This window comes from Centruroides vittatus, unplaced genomic scaffold (genome assembly GCF_030686945.1).
Source record: "Centruroides vittatus isolate TY-2023 unplaced genomic scaffold, ASM3068694v2 contig_806, whole genome shotgun sequence".
NCBI classification, from domain to species: Eukaryota; Metazoa; Arthropoda; class Arachnida; order Scorpiones; family Buthidae; genus Centruroides; species Centruroides vittatus.
Window position 1 is genome coordinate 47232 of NW_027122524.1, and position 27835 is coordinate 75066.

Below are 27835 nucleotides of genomic sequence, written 5' to 3' on the forward strand. Positions count from 1 at the left end.
AACGATTATAATAAAAAACTTTAAATTTCTAGGGTGAGTGAGAAATTATATGTGTGACTGTCGACATTGCGAACATTTTTCACAATTTCATTTAAATTAGGCTTGTAACTGCCGCATGCTACTCGTAAAACAACACCCAGGTGTGAATCAGTAAGCCAATTTCTATATGTATGTTCTTTGCATATTTATATTTGATTTTTGAGTATGACATTTCACGCAGATACGTTGATGCAAACAACGTAAAATTTGAGCACATTTTTTTTACAGAAAGGATAAAAGGGACTTAGATTCGGTCACTTCGCCCACACTGCTATTTTTTGCCACAAAAATTTCAAAATTTATATTTTGACTGCATTATTTACGGGTCATGTCCGGGCCACTCACAAAAGCTCAGAGAGCCGCAGGTCGAGTATCGTGGGTATAGGGGAATCCTAAAGCTGATATAGTATGCTGAAGTGGAATTTGATCAGTGGGGGTTGCTGTATTTACATGCTATATGCACTGATCAAATTCCATTCAAATTCAGGTTATTGACAACAATCTCTCAATCAGTTTCCGCTTTTGTCACTGGTGATGATAGCAGAAAATATGATTGGGTGAATGTTGTCAATAACCCATTCGAGTATCATACACGCCAATCAAACTTCACTGCAGAATACTACTACATATTCACTGGAAATTTTAATATTCAATTTTTTGTTTCAACTGCCTTTAGTAAAGAAATAGGATGTGTTAAAATTGCCTACAATCAAGAGATAATAATGGAAGAGGAAGAACCCTATCTTTATGATGAATATACTAATGTGTATTCAATGTAAAGACTTGGAATCAGACAAGAAAACAATAAAAAGCAATTGTAAGATAGTAAATATATAATTTTAAAATATAAAAATTATGAGACATACATCACACTTCATAACAAATATCTTTCTAGTGACTACAGAGAGAACTTTTCTTCTTGGTAGAAAAAGAATTTTACATTTACATCTCATACCGTCAAAATATAATACAAAAAATTTGTAAAATACGGCGGACACTGTAAATCTTTGGATATAGAGAGATGGCCGACGCACGGAGCATTTGCGAACATAGAAAAAATTATACACATTCACATAAATATGTACAAAACAATGGATCGAACACTGATATGCACACCAGATATAACTTCTGTTCTGGCTAAAGAACCAGCACAATATTTACATTTAAATTAATAACGAGGGGGGAAAAATGTAATAGAGGGAAGCGAGTGATCATTTGTTTTCTGACTGTTGGTCATTCGGAGACACTCCTAAATATTTATTTGTAAATATATCACATAATGGAAGCTTCTGTATGGCTGAAAATATATCTTCAATTCCAATCGTGTCGGGATATCTGAAAAGTTTATATTTTTGTGGTGTTTATAACCGGGAGAATGCTCACTAGTTAGGTATATTTACTAATGTTTAAACTTACAATTTCTTCCCAATTTTATTGAAGCTTTCGCTCAGAGCTACTCTTAAAATGTCCGAGATGAATTCTTTGCAAGACTGGAATGTAAAAACAATGTATAATTATAAATAAATTGTAAAATTTTAATATTTAAAGCTATGTGTAACTCACCGCCAGTATCATTTCTTCAATGACGTGACCCATTATCGAAGGAGCTAGCTCGCAAGGTTGAAACTTCAGACCAATCTGGATGCGTAACAAATCGTAGAATTATAATTTATCCAAACGCAGAATAATTTTTATCATTCCGAATTATATTATACATTATTTTCCTTACTTTTGACGCCGCTTCTCTGACAAATTCGACGCATGCCGACGAATCGGGAATGGATAGTAGTGACTGAGTGTAAGAGAATCTGTCAAGGAGAATATTTTCTTTGTTGAGATTTTTACTGGTGATGCAAGAATGATCATTATCAGTATTCAGAATGTCTATTTCTTCTTCGAAAAGAACCATTTCGGGCACGGTCTTCTCCTTCTCGAGCATCTCTAACAATTTGCTGGATTCCGTAACCGTAGAAACTTCACTTAACACTGCATTAGTAAAAGAAAATGTACATCATTAGCCTATAAATCCCCTTCATTACAGTTCCTCTTTCATAATTGTTATTTCTCTTACCTCCGAAATGATGTTGAGGGTTGGGAATAGATTCATCTAAGTAACAAGAGAAGTTATTAAAGTACTTATAAACAATTATTTCTTAATTAAATTAATGCACTCACTTTGTCTTTTCGGGGTGTAGCCATTCCTATAACACCACACCAAAATTTCCTTCGTCGACCAGACGTCCTTTGACGTAAAGCTGGAGGATTTTTGATTTAGCAATTGCAAAATGGCTTGACGAACCGCTTTTGCACGATGCCACTAAACAATTTTGTTAAAATTTATTTTTTTGCCCTTCTCGTTTCCAATTTTGGTATAGACTTACCTCGGCGGCGCGTTGCTTCCCGACGTTCCAGGAATAGTATACTTCAACGGAAGGTGCGCAGTAAGGATGGCAGGAACGATCTACAAAATATTTATGTATTTAATACAGAAATTTTCAATTTGCAAAAAATAAAACGCTATGGTAGGTGCCTAACGTCTACCTATAGCAGCAAATTACTTTGCATTAATTATTTAAAATTAGCGGAATTGCAGCCCGATCATTTAGGCAATCATTGGATGTTTATATATACTTATTGGGCTTAGAGAACAAATAACGTTTTGAAGAAATGGGTTTACAGAAATGCAAATATACCTCAATGTCTGGCAGGCGATTTTAATCTTTTATCTATGTGACTTTTAAACATGAGTCTGTTATCTCAAATTATGCCAAACTAAAGAAACGTATTTGATATTGTGTGTGTTAATAGAGAATGCAGGTTGAAGAGTATTGCTTAAAAAGAAGTAACTCATGATGACATTTTCTGTGAAGAGATTTTAAATCGGCTTTAGCAAGAAGAATTGTTAGAAGTTGCATATCAAATTGAAGGGTATTGGGATCATAATTAACTAATTTGGTATCTTTGGCAAAAGTAACTGTTGTTGATTTAAGTTAACCTGAAATATTGTTAATATAAACTGAAAAAAACAATCCACTCAAAATTGAGAGTTGTTGAAAAATTCATAATCACCTATAATAAGTAATTAGTGAAATTGAGACCAAAGTTTTAAATGCGAAAACGTCTACATCAGACATTTGGCGCCACTTTCCTGTAAGCCTAGAAGTTTGACAATGGCGTTTGGAAAGTCAGTGGAATCACGCTCGACATTCCAAACGCCATTGTCAAACTTCTAGGCTTACAGGAAAACGGCGCCAAACGTCCGACGTACACATTTTTGCGTTTAAAACTTCGGACTCAACCTCGCTGTTATTTAACCATGAGTAAATAATATCAGATGGAACAAAAAGAACAGAACCAAAGGCTAATATCAGTGTATACAATATAAATGAGTTTCTTTTTTTCAAAGTTGTCATTAATTATGGATAGACTTTCAAGTAGGTTGGCAGAGGTCGAATGGTGATGGAGACCACAGTGCTGGATAGGGAAGAGTTTAGATATGATTGGGTAATAAATCTTGCAGTAAATACAAATCTCTTAGATCTTTAGCATGACAGGTAACAGTAATAGAGCAGAAGAAATTTCATCTTTTTTTTTGGAATGGCTAATATAGTAGAGGAATATCACTGTTTTGGAACAAAGATATGTTGAGTAAATATAATAAATAATCTCAAGAGAACTGCTATGGCCACTGGTTTTAACATTTTATAAAATACGGTTTGAATAAGATCTGGACCGGATTAAGATGCTTTTAATGTCTACGTGGCTTTGGAAGTGTCGGAAAAAGAAAATAAACAGTTATAAGTACAAGAGTGACGAGAGAGCGATTTATAATTGGCAAATTGTAAAATATTAATACACCTATTTTTAAAACTGTTGTAAATTTTTAAATTATCGGTGTTCTTTAATTTAAGCAATTTATTTAAATCTCTTATCATTTGCGTAAAGAAAGAATATCAGTATGTCTGAAACTTTTGTAATATTTGGTACCAAAGTACATTTCATACAGTCATAAAAGAAAATGTACACTAAATATTAGGAAAAGAAAAGGTTGCGAAGTAGGAATCTATTGTATTCGGACAGGAGAATTTGGAAATACACACGCTTTACATATTATTTTTAATTAAACTGATAAAGAGATCAATCAACGTAGACCTTTCTTGACTATATTATCATATTATTTAATGACCGATGTTTCATTTAATCTCCTTTGTATTATATACTAAAGAATTCCCAATATAACACTTCCCACGGCTAGTGCCAAATCCATAATTCTGTATTGTTAATGATAAATATGAACTTAAGCCAAATTATGTCAGATTTATTGTATGTGCCAGCATATAAGTCGACTTTGAGATTTTTGACTCAAATCTATACCTGCCATAAAAGCCGATAGTCAAATATTTAGTAGTGGATCTTAAATGCGGATATAGTGTATTGTAGCAAAAGTATATAAAGCCGAATCGCTAATTAATACTAACGGTTACATCCTTCAATATATATAAGGTCAACATTCCCTCTAATGTTTCATATTGCCACATGCTGCCAAAATTAAACATGCACAATATTTTTACACACCTTTCTAACAGTTATTTATTTATTTAGAAGACAAAATGAATCACTTTTGCTTATGTTATACTAATGAAATACATGAAACACAAGATTTAGTTGGAAATATTTCAGTTAGCCTGCCAGAGTTACAGTAAGTGGTGTTCCTGTTATTTACCACTGACAAGGAAACTGTTGAAATGACTTAATAACTAAATTTTATTAATATTTATTAAAAGACACTCCGACAGTTCCTTTACGAGTGGTACACAGATGGAACAACACTTCTATTACACTTACCGTATAAATTAAACCCTACTTTTGGAAAGAATAGTGTGAAAAATCACTGCCGAACAATTTTATCATGGCCATTTTTGCCAAATTGATTTACTTAGCATGGGGATTTCATGGAAGACTAGCTATGCGGTATCCATTTAAATGTAAACATCTTGGTCAAAAAAAATTTTTTTCCTACTTATCACAAGCTATCAAAAATCTGCTGCAGAAAATCACCATCTTATGCAAGCAACTGCATAAAATGTTTAGAAAATTGCCACTCTTGCATGCGAATGTGTGACAATAAGTAATCTTGCTTCATTTTCAATAGCCTGTGTCCTTTCAAGGACATTGAAACAGAACAATATTTCATAAATTTAGCATTTGCATTTCCTATCTGATAACTGTTTTAAGTCAAATTAACAATGTAAATGCTATAATTTCAGCATTAATAAGAATTTTTAAAGTTTGGTGAGGCACGAACTTGCTACGAAGAGTTTTCTTTGTGTGCAACACCTAAATAGGATCCAGTTTCCCTAAAAAGTCCCCACCCGGGAAGCATTCCTCTTGGACTAATTCGACACCCTGGTAGTCTGCCATCAACCTTAATCTTAAAATACATGAAAATTAGTGATGTAACAAATATTCGGTTACTATCCAGTATTCGACCTATTCGGTATTTGGCTGAATACTTAATAGGAGTACTTAAAAACAGGAGTAAGAAATTACCAAAATGATTAGTTTACTATGTTTTTGTAACTTTTATTAATGCTGAACATTAAATTATAATTATTAAAGTTAATAAGAAATAGCATCTAACTCTAGTATTAAATTATTTCGTAATTAAATAATATTATAGCCTTTATCTAGCCCGACATCTTATAGAATTGATGGCGTGTAAGTTAGAATGTATCGGGCATTAATGTTATTGTTTAGTTAATTATGTTATAATCGTATTCGCATATATTTTAATATTTTTTACGATATTTTAAAATGATTTACGAAACGTTTTATTGAAACTTATCGTATTTAATGAAAGAATTATTTATCTATTTCTAGAAGATGAGTAACTAATATATAATTTATTTTATATATAAAGCAAAGAATGAGCATTTCTCATTATATACAAAAGATAACATTTGAAATCATGTTAATTTTAAAAATATTGACAAAAACAATAGCAACAAAATATCACAAAACTTTACAAATAGAAACCCTCAATAATATATTTGAACTGTTCCACAACTGGGAAGAAACTAGACCATACGTCCCCACTAAAGTATATCCTTAGGGTACTATTCAGCATACAAATACGTAGTAAAAACAAAATTTTAGTGCTTAATTAAAAAGTTAAAAAGATCGATTGCAAATAAAATAACTTAAAAGTAATAACTTACATTTAAATACCAACAACTGCCGAATCATATCGGGCTATTTACGGCTATTACATAAATTACAAACCAATTTGGGACTAGAGGTAGATGTTAGGCTCCGTCTCATATTAACTTTAATAATTATAATTTAATTAATTAATTAAAATTATTTAGACCTACTGGAAAAAAAAATCGTAGTGACAGCGGGCCAATAGAGAGCAGGGTGCGCGATCCTTGCCATAATGCGGTTTGCGCACCAATTTTCGTACGTGCGTTAATCGAGCCAAATAGTTTGGCCGAATATTCGGTATTCGGCTGAGGCCGAATATATTATTCGTTACATCACTAATGAAAATGTTATGTACGCCACTCTTCAAGATAGTTTGCCAGATTTTTTTTTATCATAAATGTTTTGACTGCTTGAAACTATTAAGCATGATTATCAACAAATCTCTAACAGCAACTCACCTATATCTTTGTTGATAAGAGGAAACAACTTCACCACTTTATTAATCAATTCAAACATCGTTTCATAATATTCTAACCTAGAATACACAGATTCAAAATGTAAACAATGTAGTAAAGCATGTCTTAATAATCGGACGTAACCTACCTGATGGAAAGTAGAGCTTTCTTCAGAACCAAACTGTCGTCTCTTTTGGGTATTTTGGTGTTATTTTTACCAACTGTGGAAGAATCCAGTGAGATCGCCTTCTCTGCTGCTTTGTTCGGAGCCAGGTTAGAGATATTAACAGCATGTATACTCGTCGAAGGACTCTTTTTTAACAGGTGATCACTGTCTATACTAGTCTGATTGGCCGGAATGAGAATTACCTGGTTCATACTACCGGTGTGATTCGGCAGAACTTTCACCATGTACGACGACACGTTCTTCTGAGATTTTGGCGAAATACACTTAGAGTTCGAGCTCTGCTGATCGGCTTGCAGTTGGTTATTTTGGTTTGGCTGAACCAGAGATTCGCCGACACCTGTTTTGGTCTTTAGCGAATTGGGTAATTTCACTACAGAACTCTGAGGTACGAGAAGTATCCTGCCCTGGTTGTCCATACACTTCACGAATGTCGTCAACCCGTTCAGCGAAGCGTTCAGATTGAGATCCGTCGCAGACGTCAGATTTCCCGCGGTCTTCTGAGATAAATTATTTTTATTATTTAATGCCACGCTCGTCACCTGAGAAACGCCGGTGGGTTCAACGGAAGTTTTAGGAAAATTAGAATTTAAAGGCACTGGAATGATTTTCTTAGGAGACGATTCTTGCAACTGTTTCGATAAATAATTCTGCAGTTGAGGAGGCTGTTGTAAAGGTTCTTGAGAGATTATTGTTTTGTTAATCGTTGGTGGAATTATGAGGAGAACTGATTTAGTCTTTTTAACGTCTTCTATCGGTAACTTAGAGTTCTTCTGATTCGACGACGTATCTACAGTAGATTTTGGATAAGAGCAATTGTTCTCTAGCTGTTGCGCTTTGGATACATCCGAAAGAATTCCATTAGTTTCAACCAAAGGTTTATGAGTATCTACACAAGATGCTTTAAGATTATTATGAGGAGGTTCTTTGTTTTTAACTATGTCACAATTTACCGTTCCTGTATTTTTCTCCGGAGTACCTTCCGACACGGAAGAACTCCTCCTGCAGTTTATGCCACTCATTTTTCGTTTGGCTTCTTTTCTGAACAACCATAGATCGACTGCCTGCAGGAAATATTTATAAAATTGTTAAAAGTAATTTATTTGTAAATAATTTGTTTGATTTATTTATCTAGCAATAAGCTACTAATGAAATTAATTCAATTTCTTTTATCAGTTTAGCACTTGGATTTTAATAGAGAAGTTGAGCCCAAAGTTTTCAAAGTGAAAATGTGTCAGACGTTTGGCGCCGCTTTCCTCTAAGCCTAGAAGTTTGACAAGTCAGTGGAATCATGCTCAACATTCCAAATGCCATTGCCAAACTTCTAGGCTTACAGGAAAGTGGCGCTGAACATCCGACGTACACATTTTCGCATTGAAAACTTCAGCCTCGCTTTTAACCTCGCTAACACTTAGAAGTTAAACTGTAGAATTAAACTCCTTCCTATAACATGCCATAACTTCCCTGAACAGTATGGAACATTTGACAGCAAAGAATGTCAATTTTTCTCTTCTGTCTTCTCTATCTAAAGTGAGACTTTTTCTTCTCACTTTAGAAGAAAACAGGAGAATTGTTGACAGGAAAGACATCTCACAAAGCAACGCACCAAGCTAGAGAACAGCAGCAACCCACAGAAAACAAAATTAAGAATAAAGTGACTGGATGAATTCCTTAACCCAAAATACAGTCAAACTTCAGTTTTCAAACATAATTCATTCCTAAAATTTGTTCGAAAACCAATTTTTCGTAGCAGATTTACAGTGTTTAAATTTTAAAAAGTATTGTTACATGTAAAAACATGTAAAATTAATTACAGCAACAAATATAAATAACAGTTAGTATCATAGTTCATTATATACTTCTTATAGACATAAATAAGTAAAGAAAACTGATATAAATGTAATGGTGTGCTGAAGGTTTTACACAGTGGAATGGTGGAATGAAAAAACAATTTGTTCTTTTAGTTGTTTATGTATTCCTGTATTCAAGTGTTGACTATTTGTTGTTTTCCTGCTCACTACATTTAGGTACATTTGAATAAAATTTAATCACATCACCACAACTTTTATTAATGTTTGGTAGGAACTCCAAGACCTGTAATGTCAAGAGGAGAAAAAGCTTTTGTTTGAAGGGCTACATTGTTGATAAACAAAAAGGCAACGTATCGTATTGACGACGCAAATGCAAAGAAAGCCGTGTTGGCATTTAAAGTTAGAAGACGACGTCCTTTGAGGAGAAGTAAGTAATCCACCCGAAGCTAGATGCAACGTGTCATTGAAAACAGTGCATAAAATTAGAGAAAGAGTCAAGCAATCAGAGGAGGTAACGTCAACTATTATACAAAACTGCACTAGTGATTACCCACTTGATGCTGCAGATGCCCTTCCTAAGAAAGCAACCTTTGCGAGAATAATGCATAGACAATGCTTGGCACCAGATAGAGATATTTAAACCTATGGAAATTTTTGCCATCTGTAAAAGCGACAACTTGTTAATTTTATCAACGCCTATCAACCGAAACTTTTTGTCGTATTTGCTTTAAAGCAAATATCGTACATTATTTTAGTATATGTGTAATAAACTGTTATAAATAGAGATAAGGATATTACCATTGCTTGATTTTAACTTTGTTTCTTTTTCATAACTGATATATTAAGTAATAGCCAAAAGTAAATTGCTCGGAAATCCATTTGGTAAAATGTCTGTCCATTCGATCGATTGTACAGGGTTAGCAAGAAATAAGTTTCCTGCTTCAGAAAGCTCTGGAGTGTGTTCTACTGCTCGAAATGAAACAAAATTTGGACTGCAGATAATTCAAATGACGAGCTTGACATTTCTTAAATAAAAAAATAGTACAAAAATCCATCGACGGGTGGCACTGTAACATGAATGGTATTTATTTGCATATGTTGAACACATGAAACACCATGCAACTTTTGATTATGGTGTTTCCTGAAGGATGTCTACCATAGAAGACCTGCATCTGTGCCAGATCTGAAGGACAACATTTGGTGCCATGTTCTGGATATTGCAACAGGCGCACTGCATTCAGCTGTGGAAAATATGGTCTTGCAATTAGAGCACATTGTTCAAAATGACATAAATGATGAATATGTAGCACTAAAACTGCTCAATATATGTGCACGCATAGTCAATATTTCTGTGCGCTCATTTCAAGCAATAGAATGCACACAAGGTTCTCTGAAGTTGAAAACTTATTATTTGCTAACCCTGTACTTTCATCCACTCAGCAAAATGTCTGTCAGCACAATGGCTGGGTGCCTTCTCGGACGCCATTTATATAATGCAAATGTCAATTAGCATGGTTTTTATTAATTCATTTGATTTAGATTTTACAGTGGCACATACTAAAAAACACAAATAGATTTTGATGCCTGTGGAAAAGATACTTATTTAAATAGCAACATCATCGCTGATTTATGTCATGATTAAGGACAGGATTTTTGAATGCAGTTTTAGAATGGATTAAGTGCTTTTTTCTCCGTTTTGGATGCCAGTTTGGGTGCTTTTAAATGCTGTATTATTAAGACAAAAACAAGCAAGATGTACTATATTTACAAACTACATAATTGTTTATTGCAATTTACAACAGTAACCATTTCAATGTTCTTAAATGTGAAGTTTTCTTGTCTGGAGAATAGAATATCATTATATAAGGAAAAAGATTTTTTTACGTCGACCGAGACTAAGGGGACATATTTCAGTTTTACTCAGAATTCCAGATTAGTGAAATCCAGAATATTTTTCAAATCGGAATTTTTTTGATAAACTAGATTTGAGTTTGTCCAGTGCAAAACTGTCTGGTACAACAAGCACCTGACTTACAACATTCCCCTGATCCCACATTTCAATTCCACGTCTTTCCAGCTCTGATTTTATCCACCAATGATTTGTACGAATGCACAGAGTAGAGCTCTGTGGTCACTACTGGATCAGCGACCAGTTTCTCGACACTGTCAATGGTTGCAGAATCATCAGGAGGAAGTTCGTTGATAAACGCATTAATTTTCTCGAAGTTTTTGCAGCAGAATACCACACTGTTTATCTAAGACCCCCAACGGATGACCAGATATTAGAGTTTGTTGAGTTCATATTTTCAAATTGGTACATTTTGAACAACATTGGTTGTACATAGCACCTGGTCAGTGGTGCAACAAGAATGTTCAGCACGTATCGTTTTGTGGAATCCGTTGTTTCTTCCAGTATAAACATTACAGGATTGTCTCCAACAACGTCCAGGTGCCCCTATAAATATATGCTCGAAATTCCTCCTGTTTTGTTTGCCTTCTCTATGCTTTTCCAAACTCATGTGTGGCGACACATGATTTTCACTTCTCGGTCTTTCGCATCAACCAAAATCACATAATTGCAAATGGAACAGCAATTATGTTTCTGTTTGTGCATATGCCTTCATCTTTAAACTTATTTGCTGAAATTTTCAGTTTAGATGCAGACAATTTTACCATTTTCTAATGTCACCGACATCGAACATTGGAAATTGGAACCGTTGTGCTCACAAGTCAAGGTAAGGTGACCTCAATACAGAATTTTCTAGATTGTTCTTTTCTTAGAAAAAAAAACACGTGTTGCAGATTTTCAGTGAATATGCTTACATTCTTAAAACAACCCTAAAGCTTAGTTGTTTAGTCCAGAAAATTCCGCTTTACCCCCTTTTCTCTCAACAAAAGAAGAGAGTGAGCTAATTATTATATTTTTTCCCTCAGCGTATGTGGTCTGGTTTAACAAATTTGTTCTTCCCCCCCCTCAAGTGAATGAATAAAAACCACTATAAAAAGAGATAATTGTCAACATATTCTTTTAAAATGTAAAAAAAGGGGGAAGCTGGGTGCAAAATATATAGTTTGGGTGCCAGTCACTGTTTTGGGGACAGGTTTGCAATTTGGGTGCTAAACAAGTTGGCAACGAGTGAGCCTACTGCACTAAAACCAACTTAGTTTGTCTTTTTACACTCTGCCCCTTTCAAAAATCGAGTGGGTGCGACACCCGAAAATCCAGACCTCAGTCGTGATGTCTAATGACGCTTGGCAATCTCAGCACCACCAACTTTTGAATCGGTAGTCCCATCATTGATTGGTCGATCCATCACCTTCCTTTAGCATAGGAAGTATAGGGAGTTGACGGTCTTTTTCCGTCTAATCTGTGGCCAACTCGTGCCGAGTAGCTTGTTCAGAAACTGATACCTCAGTCGCCAAAACAATCTACTTGGTGCAATTGAGTCCAAAACTCTGTTTTCAAATCAAATTGTCCAAAAAGTGAGGTGTTAGAAAAGCGAGGATTGATTGTATTGCTTAAAGAACATTAATCAGAAACAAGTTGTGTTCTTTAGACAGAATAATTCCACATGTGTTTGTAAATAATGTCTGAATGAACAAATACTTCTTTTACACTCAATAACAATCAATCTTTAAAACAGTTAACTCAAACTTAACACAAATATACGTAATATAAAAAATAAAATACATTTAACGTAAAGAAAACATTACCGTTTCCGCCCCTAGGGTCTGTAATCCGGTATACGTTTTATCGAGCTAAATTACAAAAATATCAACACGTTAAAAATTTAACCCATTATTATTTATTATAAATGTAATAGAAATGGAACAAACCTTGAGATTATGAATGATGTCGACCGGTTTATTGGACTGGTTATGAAAATGCAACTGGACACGAATGGGAAACTCTCCCCAACCTCTTCTGGTGAGATGAAACGGCGGATCACTAAATAAATTATTCTATAATGAATCTCGTTTAAAACCATTACTTCGTATGGTAGAATCCAATTATAATGAACGTGGAAATTGTTATGGGTTGTTTAATTGGGGATTAACCCACCAAAAATCGATATTATTTTAAATTAAAAGGAAATTTCTTGAATCATTTAGCTATAATACAATCATTTATATCTTGAGAACTGCGCATTTGGGTATTCTAACTTTTGCAGTACAGTGGAGTCCCCAAAACTCAACTCTCGATAACTTGACATTCCATAAAACTTGTGCCGTTCAGAAAGAAAAAAAAATACACGTAACATAACTTTTACCTATAACTTAATACTAGGACAAACAAGTTATTGTTGACACTTTCATAACAGCAACGATTCCACGCTAACAAATAAAACCCTTTTTCCAAGGTGCCACTGCAAAACGCCACAATAGCCAATACTTTTTAAAATTAAAATTTAACTAGAAAGAGAATTAATCGCTATTGATACATACTTAATACATATATGAATTTGCATATATAATACCATTACAAAAATTCAGCCATTAATGTCTTCAGATAGAATGCTTCTCCTATACGATACGATATGCTTCTTCCCGATAATTTCTCCTATACTTAATAAAGAAAGACCAGATGAATTTAGCTATAGTTTTGTTAATTTGGATACAATTTTCTGATCTAAATTAGCCAAAAGGCTAAAACTCTTTAATGTTACAAATTAAAACCTTACTTAACTATAACCAAAACTTTGATTACAGATATCATTATCTTTGGATAAGCGGATGTTTCTAAGTTGTCTTTTCGCGCTAACGTCTTTGACACGGAATCGATAATGATTTGGAGTTAGTCCCGTCGGTCTCGACCGAGTTAAATATTAATAGTTTTAATCGTTATTTGCTTGCAATAAAACCAAATTTTCTGAGAAATTTTGGATTTATCAATTATTGTAGTTTAATTTGCTTATCCTACTCAATGTTACATGCATAGGTGAGTTCCCAAGTGATCACAATAAGTGGATTCTACTGTATTTATGTGAACAATACTTTCTTGGGGCAACCAGGAATGGCCACTTTCTAACTGATCTAATGTTTGCCGACGACAGTGCCGTCTTTGCTGACAACGATGCAGTGGCCACAGACACGCTTTATGATATAGCTACTACCGCTCAGTCATATGGCCTTAAAATAAATGTGGACAAAACCAAAGTGCTTACAACGGATGGATCGCGGGCAACTGTTTACCTTTATGGAGTCCAAATCGAGCAGGTACAAGAGTTCAAATACCTTGGGTCACTAATCCAGGAGAAGAAAGTGGCATCGTCAAAAGAAACTCATGCCTGTATTGGACAGGCAGCCCATGCATTTGCCTCACTTAAATGGTGTGTATGGAAAAAGAATAACATCTCTTTGATGACCAAGATCCGCCTGTTCCGTACACTAGTCATACCGATCCTTCTCTATGGGTCAGAAACTTGGACCCTGCTTAAGACAGACTTGGACAAACTTGAGACCTTTCAATTGAAATGCTTGAGACAGATTCTTGGTATCTCCCTTTGGGATCGTATCACTAACAATGCCGTCCGGGCCAGATGCCAACAACAGCCATCTGTTGAGACACAAATTCAACAGTGACGGCTGAGATAGTTCAGCCATATGTGCCGAATGGATATCAACCGAATTCCCCACCAACTGCTCTTCCGTCAGCAACCTATGTGGAAAATCCAACACTCCGCACCTAAGAAAACGTGGACCAAACACATTGAGGAGGACCTCAAGAACCAACAGCTTGATTTGAACCAGGCAAAAGCGGCGGCCATGGATCGGGGGCATTGGAGGGGCATTGTGGAGAAAGCTCAACTTCCTGCAACACCCACAGCAGCATACTGGTTGCACGGACACCCGCAACCAAATGCCAGCTAGGGATGATAGAATAGAAGATAGCTCATGTTTATAACTTGCAATAACTTTACTTAGACATTACAAACTACTGCCTCTGAATATATGAGCAAAATTAAATGAAATGTAAGTGCACATTCATTCTGTTTACATTTAAGAGCTTCGCAATTCTCATTTTGACTTTTTTAAAGAATCGCAAATGTCAGATTCCTGTCAGATGTTTGCTCCCTGAACATTATAAATCAAGCAATGAACTACAAAATATTAAAATATTTTGTTATAAAAACTCTTTGAATACAATTCTAATTCAAACTACTCCTCTTGGAGCAAGAGACAAGAAATTCGAAAGGATTTTTACTTCAAAAACAATTATTTTTTTCATTACTACACCTGTAATAGTCAGATGAATAATCCACTTCAAAAGATAACCAAAATAAATACTTCCTATAATTAAAGTAACTAAAACCACAATTTAACAATTAAACATATATTATCGTTAAAACCAAATGAATTAACTCACCAAACTTCCACTAAATCGTTTGGTCTGTAACTGGGGTGAAGAAAAAACTGGACTTTTTTAATTACGTTCTCTATGTGAGGATTATCTTTGCTTCCGCGGACGTAAACCATCCATTTGTGGGTCGCTTGATCATTCTCGTCACGACTGTCCGCCGGTATGTATCTACACCAAAAAAAAAAAATTTATCAACTACAATATTATGTATGTAAATGTAAAACAAGATAATGTTTTATTATCGAGTACCCCCATTTCTTAAGGTAATTCCTTAAATGTAAATCCAATTTAAACTGCTTTTCTCAGAGCAAAACGTTTTCGGAAAATTTAAGTGCAGTCGTGCTACACTCTCGTCCTCGGAAATAAAAAAAGAGACTCGCGAGTGTTTGCTTTTCGCTTACTGTAGTATACAGTACACTCTCATTAATCTTCCCGATCAATGTGAGTGATATATAAACAAACGCATATATTTATATTAAAATGTGTAGTAATAGGACTTTTTTAATATCGATCAAAGTTTCTTCTTATAACGGTCAGGTAATTTCAGAAAAGACAATGTAAAGTCAAGCCGTATTGCTTATTAAATATAATTCCTAGTTCTCGATATTATTAACAGATGTTTTGTACAGAGAACAATTATTTATGCAAATAATTGTTAAATTGATCGCAAATGAGGTCTTATAACAATGTTTAAATGATATTATCCGACGACTAGTTTCTTTGTATTTATAAATAACACGATACTTACTTTGATACATTGCCGACAATAATGGATAACTTCCTTTTGAGTCTCACTCCGTGGTTTATGTCGTTTTCTTTAATATTGTGCGTATCTACAGACTGAGACTTGAAAAGCAAAAATAGTAAATAGATAAACATTTATTTTAAGGATTTTGGAAACTTCTTATTCAATTTAAATACTTACAATGGCAGTGGAATCGAGATCGCTCAAAGAAATCTTCGAATTTGGAGAATAATTATTAATGGTCTTTTCTTGTGGATGGAATTTTGGAGATTTTCCAAGACATTTCTTCACCGTGGGATGTACAGACGGACTACTCTGAACAACCTAATTGGAAAACAACACCTTTATTGGTTACATTTTTTGACATTGGGAGTGGAGCCACACTCCTATAACATCATTAAAATGCATCGTCGTCGGACAGTGTCCTCTAAGTTTCGGCCTTCTATCTTAATTAGAAGGGGATGAAATTCAAGTTGCATTGCAAAACTCAAAGATAAGATACAAAGCAAGTTAAATAAAAATGATTAGTCAGTCTCAAGCTATTCATTAGAAACACAAATATGTTATGTGATACACGCATTCGGCAAGAGTATTCACCGAATAACTTCAATTCATTCGATACTGTGTACAAATAACTCAAGAAAGCTAATTTAAAGAGAAGTAAGAGACTGTTTAGAATGAAGAAACATAAAACTCTGTTCAAAAATAATAAAATTAAATACCTGTTCACCATTTGAAGAATAGTACTTCATCACTATACATGCCCTTAGACGATCTAAAATTATTCTTGCTTCGTGAAGTTTCTGTAACAAATATTTAATGTTAAGAGTGAGTAAACATAATATAGAACTGTGCAAACTTACGAATTATCCCATTAATAGTCATCCTTGAATAAACAATGCAGCCAAATCAAACAAAATGCCATATTATCAGGCTACAATAAGGCCAATTTAATGTCTTTAATTATTATTAAAGTTTGTAGATATATTTTTATAAACAACAGAGCTGAAAGTTGAAAAAAGTGATAGACAGTGCACTGTTTATTAGGTTGGTTGGATTTGGGGTTTTGTGGCACGACGGCCTAAGGAGGCCAAAAAATGCCAGGTTTAGCCAGTTATAATGCCGTATGCCTGCGATACTTTTATACCAACTGATAAACTGGCAATTACAAATAGCTGTGCCCAAAATGATATCTGAATGACTGATAATTGAAGAACAATACTTGTCCAGTTCTTGTTGTTATTTTGTTAAAGTAATTACACGTAAACAGATAACGATAATCTTCTTTACTCGCCATGTCCAATCACCAGGAACAAACTATTCTCCACAGCAGAGACGACCTTTCTTTAGAGGCTACGCCACTGCCAAATTATGTAAAACAGTCTAAAATGTCCACAGGTGACAATCCCTTCACAATTAAAAATATAAGATTTCTTTGTAAAATAGGGCTGGCGGAAATACAGTATTAATAGAATGAAAATCTGTTTACGCGTTTTTACGTGTTAATACTGTATTTCCGCCAGCCCTATTTTACAAAGTAATTACTGTTTAAATTACTAAACCAATGGTTGTTTTATGTAACTAACATCCCTTCAAACCTGAAATTACAATAACAAACTAACTAACCTCATCTATTAATTGTAGTTCGGCTTCTTTCATCTTTATTTCTTTATTAAACTGCATTCGGATTATTTTCTCTATTTTCTTTATCGTAAATTCACGAGCTAAAATGCGCAAAAATTGATTGTTTAGTTAAATTTGTTGGTTCATTACGCATTATTTTCTAAGAATAAACATTTAAGTACAAAAAAAAAATCTAACCGTCTTGTTCAATGAGACGCAATCTCTTCTGCTGAAGTTCAGCCGGAATACTCTCGTAGTCAGGGTCTTGGTCTATCTGACGTTTCGTCGTCATGTTTACGGAATTTCTAAAATCCAAATGGACACCATTTAAGATAATTATATATTTAATTCATAGAAAAGTCAAGAATCTAAAACAAAACTGTTAGAGATGTAAAAACTTATGACATCTCAGATGAATTTGTTTGGATATCAATTGTTTTTTGTTTAATAATTGTGTTATTATGTCAAGACGTAAGATTGGTCGATGCTCGGCAACCAGTGACTCGACGCACTGCCGACCGAATGCTTTCAGTAAGCAGTTTAGAAAAACCACCATAAAAAGTTTTAATTCGCATAAATTCGAACTTTTACATATCTGAGTTACATTTTGAATAAAATTCATTTGTTTCCATGCAATTTTATCTTTATAAATATAAAATTAAGCCGTAAAACTAAATTAGCTCTACGAGAAACCCCCGTAAACTCTGACCTATCGTGCCAGAGTTTCGCCAGCACCTCACCGATAACGAGAGGGACTTAAGTTTAAAATCTGAGCATTCTAGACTGAGTAGTTTTTCTGTATGAGCGCTTGCATTGCCGAATGAAGAAAAAGAAGAAAGTAGAGAGTCTTGGCAATTTTTGCACTTTTCAATTGCTTATATTTCGGCAACTGTTTTATAGAAAATCTTGAAATCTTGAACACTACCAAAGAAAACAACTGTCTTTTGAACAAGATATTTGGAATTACTTCAGGTGTTTGGAGACTGAAGAATTGACCCCCAAAAACCAGCAACTCAGATTCTTGTATATATAGTCAACCAGTGACTTTTATACTTGGCAGGGAGTCACTTCCATGACTCCAGATTTCATTAGAAAATAAACTGCAACAAAAACATCCAAATGCTATTCTTTCTGGATAATTAATTAATACAACTATTAGTGCACAACAGCAGGCCAATGCAGCTAAGACATCAACCTATCTTTCTGATGCTCCCAGAATCAAAGCCACATGAGCAACCCGGTAAACTTCGATATGTTCGGAACATTTGCCACCTGTAAAATCTTCATTCCTCGCCATTGGCTGCTCCCTTATGGGTTTGGCACCAACATGGATAACTAATAGACATCTGTAACATATTATGGAATTCTAAACCAATTCAAATCTAGTCTTACAGACTGCGTTCTTCAAGCTTAAAAACTGAACTGCATAGGAATTTGTACAAATGAACAGTGTCAAGTTCCTTAAAAATAGCTCAAATTATTTCATAATTATGTAAAACTGGTAGAATGATCAAAATAGTGGTCCATCCTGTCTTGTTTTGTGGGCACATGACACAAAAAACAGGAAACAGACGTGTCGGGTGAGTCAAACAACATCAAAAGTCTTCAGCAAAGGTCTATATTCTATAGCAGAGCCCATGGAAATGGCCTTGGATATAACAATACAGTTAAAATTATTCATAGTTGCAAATCAATGAGACAAAAATTAGAATTAACAGTTTTACTTTTATGTTTATATGTAACATCGAATCAAAAGTAACAAGATCGTTTGGTTAACTTTCGTGTGTTTAACTCTTTCTGTCTTGTGGGCACTGAGGGCTGATTTTCTTTCACACACGTTGTGGGTTTGACCGGGCTCACAATAGGAATAAAAAATGGAACCCACATATCCAGGAGGTAATACTGAGTAGTGTCATTAAGCAGAACGAGTACATTGTGATGTCACTTAAACGATAGGCAGGAAATGCAATACTAAACCTTGTGGCATTCTCATTTTCAGTAAACGAGAGTTGTCAACAAAAGGTTGGCATGAGTTACCTTTGAGTCTAATTATATATTTGACAGTTGTTTAAATTCCTATTTTATTTATTATTACTTTCATTTTAAAACTATATTGTTTAATTTATATTTATGAAACCCCACTTAAGGTTACCTGCTGTGACTCCATGTGGTGGTAATATCATGATCAAAATGGGAATAAATGATCCTCATTGCCAATTGGTGAAGAACATGTGACATTAACCAAAATGTTCTACCTGTTACCGGTGTGCCTTCTCTAGACGACCAAAAAACGTAATCAACACCAAACCTAACATGTGACATTGCAATTTGTGTGTTCAATTCAAGGTGAACGATTGTTTACAAACCTAACGAGAACGGTAAAGGTGTAGTTGAGTGTTGTTTTAGGCCATGCATTTATTAGAAACGATCATTGGCATTAAGTAGTCGAAACCTTTTCACAATGACAGTCGTTGCATTCGGTATTGCCTCTCAGGATAGACGACCAAAGAAAAATTCCCAGGGAGTTGCTCGATTGGATTCGACCCTGGGGTCCCGTGGAGTGGTAGACGGATGCCTTAAAGTTGTATTGAGAGTAAATTAATCAGCCACAAATTGCTTCTTTTGACAATTAAAATAGACAACCGATCAATGTTGCCTTAATTTTGTCACCTTCATTGTTTATCTTGTTTCTATTATCAAAGAATATAGCAATGATTTATAAATTAATTTCAAGAAGTACTCGGATATTTCTGTTGGCAATTGACATACGAAAATGTCAACAATTACACAACTATTCCTAAATTATTAATAAATCTGGAAGAAAAACAGTTTAACGCAAATAAATTGTGATTCACGTGTTGATATGTTGCGAAAATAAAATAATAATACAAATAGATAGAAACTAGGGTTTCTCAAACGGGATCCTGAGATCCCAGTTGTTTTTTAACCCAGGAAATCCCGCAAATTTCTTAAAAATTTACTTTTTTCTTATTTTGTGTTAAGATTGAGGAAATTTTGCAAATAGAAAGCATAATTAACTCATAAACTGTCAGAATATATTAAAAAAAACTAATTTTTGCTCATGATGGCATGTCACAAATAGTCAATAATCAACATGTAGCTTATTTGTGGCAGGACTCTTATTCATACAAGTAAAGAATTTTCATTGTGTTTATGCTGTCTTAATTTTTAACCATGCCCAGTAGCTTCAATAACTGCATAATGCCAGGTTGTGCAAATTGGGCAAAGATACAACCAAGTACAGAGTCTGCAAGTATGAAGTTTTCCTTCATAAACCTCATTAAAGTCAAACGAACTGCCGAATTATCGGGGTATAAGCTTAATACCGCTATTAAAGCAGCCGAGGTAGACAAATCGAGAATACTAGGGAGCAAAAGAAGTACTACAATCTCGAAAACGAACTAGAAATCTTCCAGGCTACGGGTGAAAAACACATAATATCTGTCTTCTCTTAAATGCATTAAACACGATTCCGATTACACGAATTGAATCGGAAAGCGCATTCTCGGTAGCAGGACTTTTCATTACTAAAGTAGGAATTAGATTGAGTGATCGGAGTATTGACCATCTTTGCTTTTTAAAATCTTATAAAAATTTCTACGTAATCCAAAGGTAATTTTTAATATATATCTTACACAGCATTATTGATATGATTTTGGAGGTTACAGAATGTATTAAATTACTTTAAAAAATAAAAAGTAATTATATCATTTGATTTCAAGGTGTTTTGTATATCTTAAAAACAATTAATTCTATCCTGGGATCCTGGGAAACAGTTCACTTTTATCCCAGAATCCCAGGACAAGCAAAAGACTGGGAAATATTCAGTTCAGCTCACCAGTGACCAAGCGGTTCCGTTCCCTGAGCACTGGGAGTACAATCGTGGGTTTTCACCTCAACCGTATGGGCTGGCCATGTGGAGTTTTTCGGGTTTTCTCCACCTCTGTAACACCCGAATAGGGGCCAGTTACCCTTAAAAAGATCTCCCGAAAGGCATTCTCCTAGGCAGATCACCCAAATGTTGCGTTGCCATAACTTAACAAAACAAACAAACACTCATTCAGTTCAATAGAACATACTTCAACACTCAACACTGGTAAACCACACATAGAATTTCTAAAACTATGATATGCAGTATATCATAATAAAGTTCTTTTACAATGACATGCATAAGTGATACACAACATACAATGGGCACTGCAAGCAGACCTGTCTTGTAGCATATAGTAAATTTACAACTGTACATCACATTTGTAACTGTAGCTACCTGAATTTGTCAGTTTAGTAGTATATAAGGACTTTACTGTGCATCCTATATTATAAAAACTAACAGTACTGAAAAATTTGATATTTCTTAAGTTTACCATGTCTAAGTTGTTTTACTTTGGTGGGCTAACTACACTCTCTCGATAAAACTGTCATCCATAATTTTAGTAAGAGGTCTACAGTAGGTAGAGCTCAAACTAAGTAGAAAATGAAAGCCATACTTATGTAAGATCATTCCACCGATTTCCCATCTCCATCTTGTGCCGCGTGATACAGCAGAATCAAAAGACACTCAACATGCTCTGTGAAGCAGTCAAAGTAGCCTGATTTACTGACAAGACAAAACTAAATCATTCATCGCAATAAAGATCCTTAGCATTAGTCATTTCTAGTCAACAGATGTCTTTCCCTACCTGTTTTCTCTTTCGTCTTTCCCATACAGACTGTTTTATTCATTTCTTAAATTGAAAGAGAAGTTAGAGAATTGCAAATTCCAAATCAGCAGCAGAGGAGAGGTGGAAACTGCATTAACATATGTCCTTAGACCATCAACAAAAAATCTGTTAAACAATGTTTTGAAATGTTTGTTAAAAAAAAAAACGTCCATTATGTTTAAAAAGACTGCCGTCTTCTAATTTTGTATGGAAAAGTGTCAATCGTTGATTGGCTATTCGATTTAAAGACATACGAAAATGATATCGTATCCAATTTCAATTCTGTAATGGCTACAATAAGGAGTGAAAAATAGTATTTTGCATTGAAATTCTATTATTGCATTAAAGAAATCACTAAAGCATACAAAGAAAATGTTTTATCACAGGTGAAGAATGTGTTTGATTGCACAAATGAGGTTAGGGAAAATTACGGCCGTCCCAGAGAAGATTGCGGTAGAAATAACAACATTGCCACGAAACGCATTAGGATAAAATGCAGTAATATCTCGGCTGAGCGTACGGGTCACTAATCGGAGACATTCACTGAAGCACAAGGAAACTGCATTTTAAAAGTGAAATTGGAATGTTTATATTGTTTCCAGTCAGTTTGGTTATGCATTACATCACTGCTACTTATAGATGAATCAGTCTTGCTTATCAAACCACAGTTGCAATTTTTACAAAAAATAAGACCAAAAGACGGCTTTAAAAACAACCGAAAAGAAAATACGTTTTTTGGAAAGTATTTAATAAGTGAAATTTCACATTCAAGCTCATTTCCCACACGGAATATTAATAAATTAATTAACTGAATTTATAAACTGTATCGATTAAACAGCTAAACAGAAGCTCTATCATCATTTTACGAACATCATTTTCCTTCATTTTTCATATATTTATTATGAAATAAAAAAAGATTAATGTCAAAATATACAGAATGCTCGCTTTGATATTCCACAATTTTAAATCTTAATAAGCCACATATTTTTTTATTATATAATATTAATACCCAAACTTTAAATTTTTTTGGCAACATGTTTGTTGTTATTGTTACAATTGCGTGTTTAAAATGGTTGTTTTTGAATTCATAAATCAAAAGAAGAGAAATACGGTTACATGGAATATTGAAACTTGTTAGGGTTGTAGTCGTGCCGGTTTTTGAAGCGGGTTTATTAACTAACATAGTAACCAAAGTCTGTCTGTTATTTTTTGTTTAGAATTTGCCTTCTCATTCAAGAAACCAAAAGAATATTAACTTCTCTATTACTCAGAAAAGATAGCAAGGAAATCTGTCTATAAGGCTATAGAGATTTTGGTATGGTTCCATACCTAAGATGCAAATGACAGAAGTGTTTATTTCATTACGGTCTGATATGATGTTCAGTTGGGCCAGTCTGACAAGTAAATAGCATTTGATGGGAACATAATATATTAATTTGGGGGAGAGGTAGAATAAATACATTACATCCTTTATCCCACGTTACGGTAACATGGTAAAACATACACCACATCATACAACCATCATTGGTGCAAATTATAGCACTGTTCTCCAATATTTGCAAGTGTGTATCTGAAGAAAAATGCCTAATATTGCTGGTAATAGTCGAGAATCGACTAGTGTCGGAGTACTTGATGCCTCAAACTAGTGAACAACCAAATTATTGCAATTGTACTTTGAAAAGATGGTTTCTTGCTGTCGTCAAACCAATGCCCATTGGGAAGCATTTTGGACATTTATAATTTAAAGCAGTATTTTAATAAAAGGATAAACAAAATGAAGGACTTTTTCTACTTAAACAAGGTTAGTTTGTGACACTTTTCATGTTTTTTTTTTATATTAATTACTATATTATTGAACTAAACATGTTAGTTTTCTCCATTCTAGGAAGATTTTAATATTCACCTTTCTTTATACACAGAGTTCTTAACTGTTAATTTATTGTTTTAAACAATATTTTCAAAAAGATTTTATCAAATCACTTGGGTAACATTGTGACGGTCTGTTTGCTGCATAAATCTACATTGGATACCACATCTCGACGTTACTCTTCTACAATTGCCAGTAGGAAAAGAAAAGAAGAAAACAAAAATCATTCATCAAAACTGATTCCATAGTAGCACCCTCAAAAATTACAATTAGAAGATAACCCAGAAGAAGAAAGCAATTGGTACAGTCTCCATTATACAAAATGTTTTATTTCATCATCTGCATCTCTTTATTCTGCAATTTTGCTCCCTATGCTATGACCAGATTCTTTGTATACTATTGCCAAACTAATCTACTACTATTAATAATTAATTGCTAAGTAATTTGACACTAGAGGTAGGCATTAGGAACCATCTCCTGCTAAATTTAATAATTATAATTATTAAACTTATTAAATCTCCATTTATTAATTATTAATAATAGTAGTAATATAGCACAATATAATAAAGCAATCATTTGGCTTTAATAAACAGTAAATACTTACACAAATAATGGGTATTCTAAGAGAATTTATATATATATATATTCTATATTGCCCGAAGAAAACATGAATGTGACGTTGAAATACTTTCTAATTTTTTGCATATCTCGTTCAACAGTTTGCTGTAAACGACTGTTTTGTAGTGCTTAGTTTCCTCCAAGTAGAAAAAGGCTCCATATATTGTTCCAATTCATCTCGGACACCAGGAACTATAATTCATTTATTGAATTGTTGCTATGTTGGAATACCAACGAGCAAGTATATATAGTGACACGGTCACAATGCTGTGCTGCAATTTTTAATCGTATTTATTTAGGTTAAAGTTTACCTAGGAAACCCCAATGGCCGCACTTCCGGTAATCTCGACGGCAGGTGATGTTAGAAATTCGGTGTAGGTGGCGCAATTTTTAAATAACACTATCGTATGCAAATTTTTTGTTTTTCGTGATGGCTCGACTGCTGCGAGTGGTTTTTTTTTCACCAGTTAAACATTTTTGAAGAAAAAATGCTACTTTCTGCTATTTTTAATAGTAAATAGGTAAGTTTTTATTCCGTCTACTTTTCGTGATGCAACGTGTAGCAAATTTAATAATTCTGTCGTATTCGTAATTGTTGTAAGAAGTTTTTTTCTTTTTTTTGACGACAAAATGGAAACTGCATACATTAATTCTGAAAATTTTTTGATTAATTGTACCTCCGGTCGTTTCTTTAGATTAATGTACTCTGGTTTCGATGATTTGGCAATAGATAAGAAAATACCTAGTGATGTGAAATTTGCAATATTCTCGAATTTGCAACATGTAGAAGAGGTATGCGACAAATGTGGGAAACATCGTAAATTAATGTATAGAGCAGATAAAAACTCTGTCTCGGTGCGATGTAATGTTTGCAAGACGAATTATTCAGCTTTCCAAGGAACCTTTAAAGGGAAATGTGGTCGTTTGTCGTGGGAGAGTATTTTGTCATTTATCTGGCACCTACTGTGTTTAGAGTGTTCTCTAACTGTTGCTGCTGGAGCTTCGGGAATCTCCAAAAAAACAGCAGTCAACTGGGCAAACTTTTCACGTTTTGTTATGATGGTTTCCATTAATAACCTATGTACTTTTAAGATTGGCGGGATAAATAAAGTTGTGGAAATAGACGAAACTGCAATTGCAAAGAGAAAATACGAGAAAGGTAGAAAATTGAAGGGGACGAGGTGGGTTGTAGGAGGTGTGTGCAGAGAAGGGTCCGGAATCGAGCCAAAATGGAAAGAACTGGAGTCCGTTCCAGCTGCTCCACAAAGCGACGAGTGTAAGAAGGGAAAAAAAAGTAAGGCACATTCGTGTGGCGAAACTAAAAAACGTGTAAAAATATCAAGTAAAAAGAGAAACATCAGCGATAGGGATCGCAAATCAAGGAAAAGCGAGAAGAAACGGAAAGGAAACGTATGATAGAGCATCAAACACGTGAGTAACAGTTTGTTTTATATTTCATAGCTAGCTGAACTTGCAAAATAATCTTAAAACATTTATTTTTTACTAATGTAATTATTATTTTTTCAAAAAATTATACATACTAACTAATTTGCATAATTTTTTGAACGTAGTACGCCTGCGTAGTACAGCAAACAAAATGGCGACCGGAAGCGCGGCCATTGGGGTTTCCTAGATAAACTTTAACCTTTATTTATAAATCTTCTATTCTAAATACTGGAATCTTGAAAAAACTCGTACTCACTTAACCTTTATTATCCAGTACTGCTTAACTACTCGTAAAACACGTTTTCAGCCTCAATTGAGGTCTGCTTCAGGATATAAGAAAAATCGGATTCCACTCTTAGAACTAACGTTTTGTTTTTAAATTATATTCGAACCTATGCACGTGTCATGCATCGTTAACGTTCTGCTGTTTTTCACATACCTAGCGCCAAGCATAGGAAAGCGCGTTGCCATCTTTGGCAATGCGCTTTCCTATCATATTTATTTAATTTAAAATATATGCTCTCCATCACAAATCATTAGTGGCTTGCCCCTGTATATCATACTTTTCCTTTAATGATAAAGTCATGCCAGTCATCTGTTAACAGCTTTCGGGGGATAAGTTTTGAATTAAAATAATGTGACTTCTGGTTTGCATCAGAAGTTCATATGGAAACGGATTAAGGACAGGAGGCCCACATCTGTTCTCGGATTTCATCTAACTAACTCCGTCCTCAAGATTAACGAAAGACAGACGAACGGACGTGGAAATTTATAGGTGTAAATGTTTACAAATTGAAGCCCGACCAGCTTTATCTTCTCATTAATACGATGCTATCATTCTCAACTTATTTTACATGCAAAAGCTAAATGTTTCAATTAATTCTGTCAAAAGTAATATATATATTTATTTAATAAAAAACATACTTAATATGCCAGAAATCCTTACAAGAATTACTTTACAGTTCCGAGCAGTGCAGATCATGCTACAGTCGTGCAGTTGGAGCAGTTCTTTTGTAAGAATGGCTATCTAAAGGTACATTTTATGTAAATAGTGTGTACTTCGACGTCAAAATGACGTCGTAATCACACTTTTTCTACGAAAACCCTGCAAATGACGTCAAATTGACGTACTAGTGTCCAAAACGAATGCACCTGAAGTAAGAACGCGTAATTAACATGCCGAATTGTTGTAAATAAGCAATATCAATGTATATTTCTTAAATTTTACCATTGTCATCGCTAAATTACGTCCTGGAAACCCACAAAATTGTAATTTAACCGTGTGCAGGAATTATAGTGTGAAATGTGAAATGATATTGATTAATTTCGTCGAGAAGTGCGCGTGGGAAGCTATGGAACACGTGAAACAGTCTCCTAACGCCTTCATTCATTAACATTGAGATAAAGGAAAACTTATCAAAGCGTGTTTCTATGGAATTTGACTGAATTAAGCGTCACGTGAATCATTTCGTGAAATTCTCTGGCGAAAATTTCATTTTCGATACAAATTTCATTTATTGTTTTTTTCACAAAGAGAAAAATAAAAAGTAAAAACGGAAAGTTCCTTTTTACCTGTTTCAGCTTCGGAACGATAATAACGTCCTCTGTCGGTGAAAATATTATAATTATAAATGTTTATTAATTTTTAATTTATTTAAATAAATTCGTTAAATTAATGGCGTTTATTCTTATAAATTTTTAAATGTTTTTAAAAATGTTTTTCTTCGTATATTTTTAAAAAAAGTTTTTAAATTTCCTCTT

At 34.1% G+C, this 27835-nt stretch overlaps 1 protein-coding gene across 2 annotated transcripts; it reads right to left on the minus strand.

Annotated features, from left to right (window-relative positions):
* Positions 1-854: 854 nt before the first annotated feature.
* On the minus strand, positions 855-27691 carry D12 (YEATS domain containing 2 homolog D12). Of its 2 annotated transcripts, none has more exons than XM_067278499.1 (18): positions 27647-27691; positions 17621-17727; positions 17426-17523; positions 16522-16602; positions 15980-16123; positions 15803-15900; positions 15061-15222; positions 12531-12642; positions 12408-12452; positions 6847-7946; positions 6702-6778; positions 2421-2500; positions 2215-2356; positions 2111-2146; positions 1769-2025; positions 1603-1677; positions 1456-1529; positions 855-1374 (listed from the first exon to the last, which is right to left on the minus strand). In XM_067278499.1, exons 2-18 carry the CDS (start codon positions 17712-17714, stop codon positions 1251-1253), a joined length of 2799 nt encoding a protein of 932 aa, XP_067134600.1. In that variant the 5' UTR covers positions 17715-17727; positions 27647-27691; the 3' UTR covers positions 855-1250. The 2 variants fall into 2 exon arrangements, with proteins under 2 accessions (XP_067134600.1, XP_067134601.1); XM_067278500.1 differs by lacking the exon at positions 27647-27691 and adding an exon at positions 27303-27323.
* Between the last annotated feature and the right edge of the window lie 144 nt (positions 27692-27835).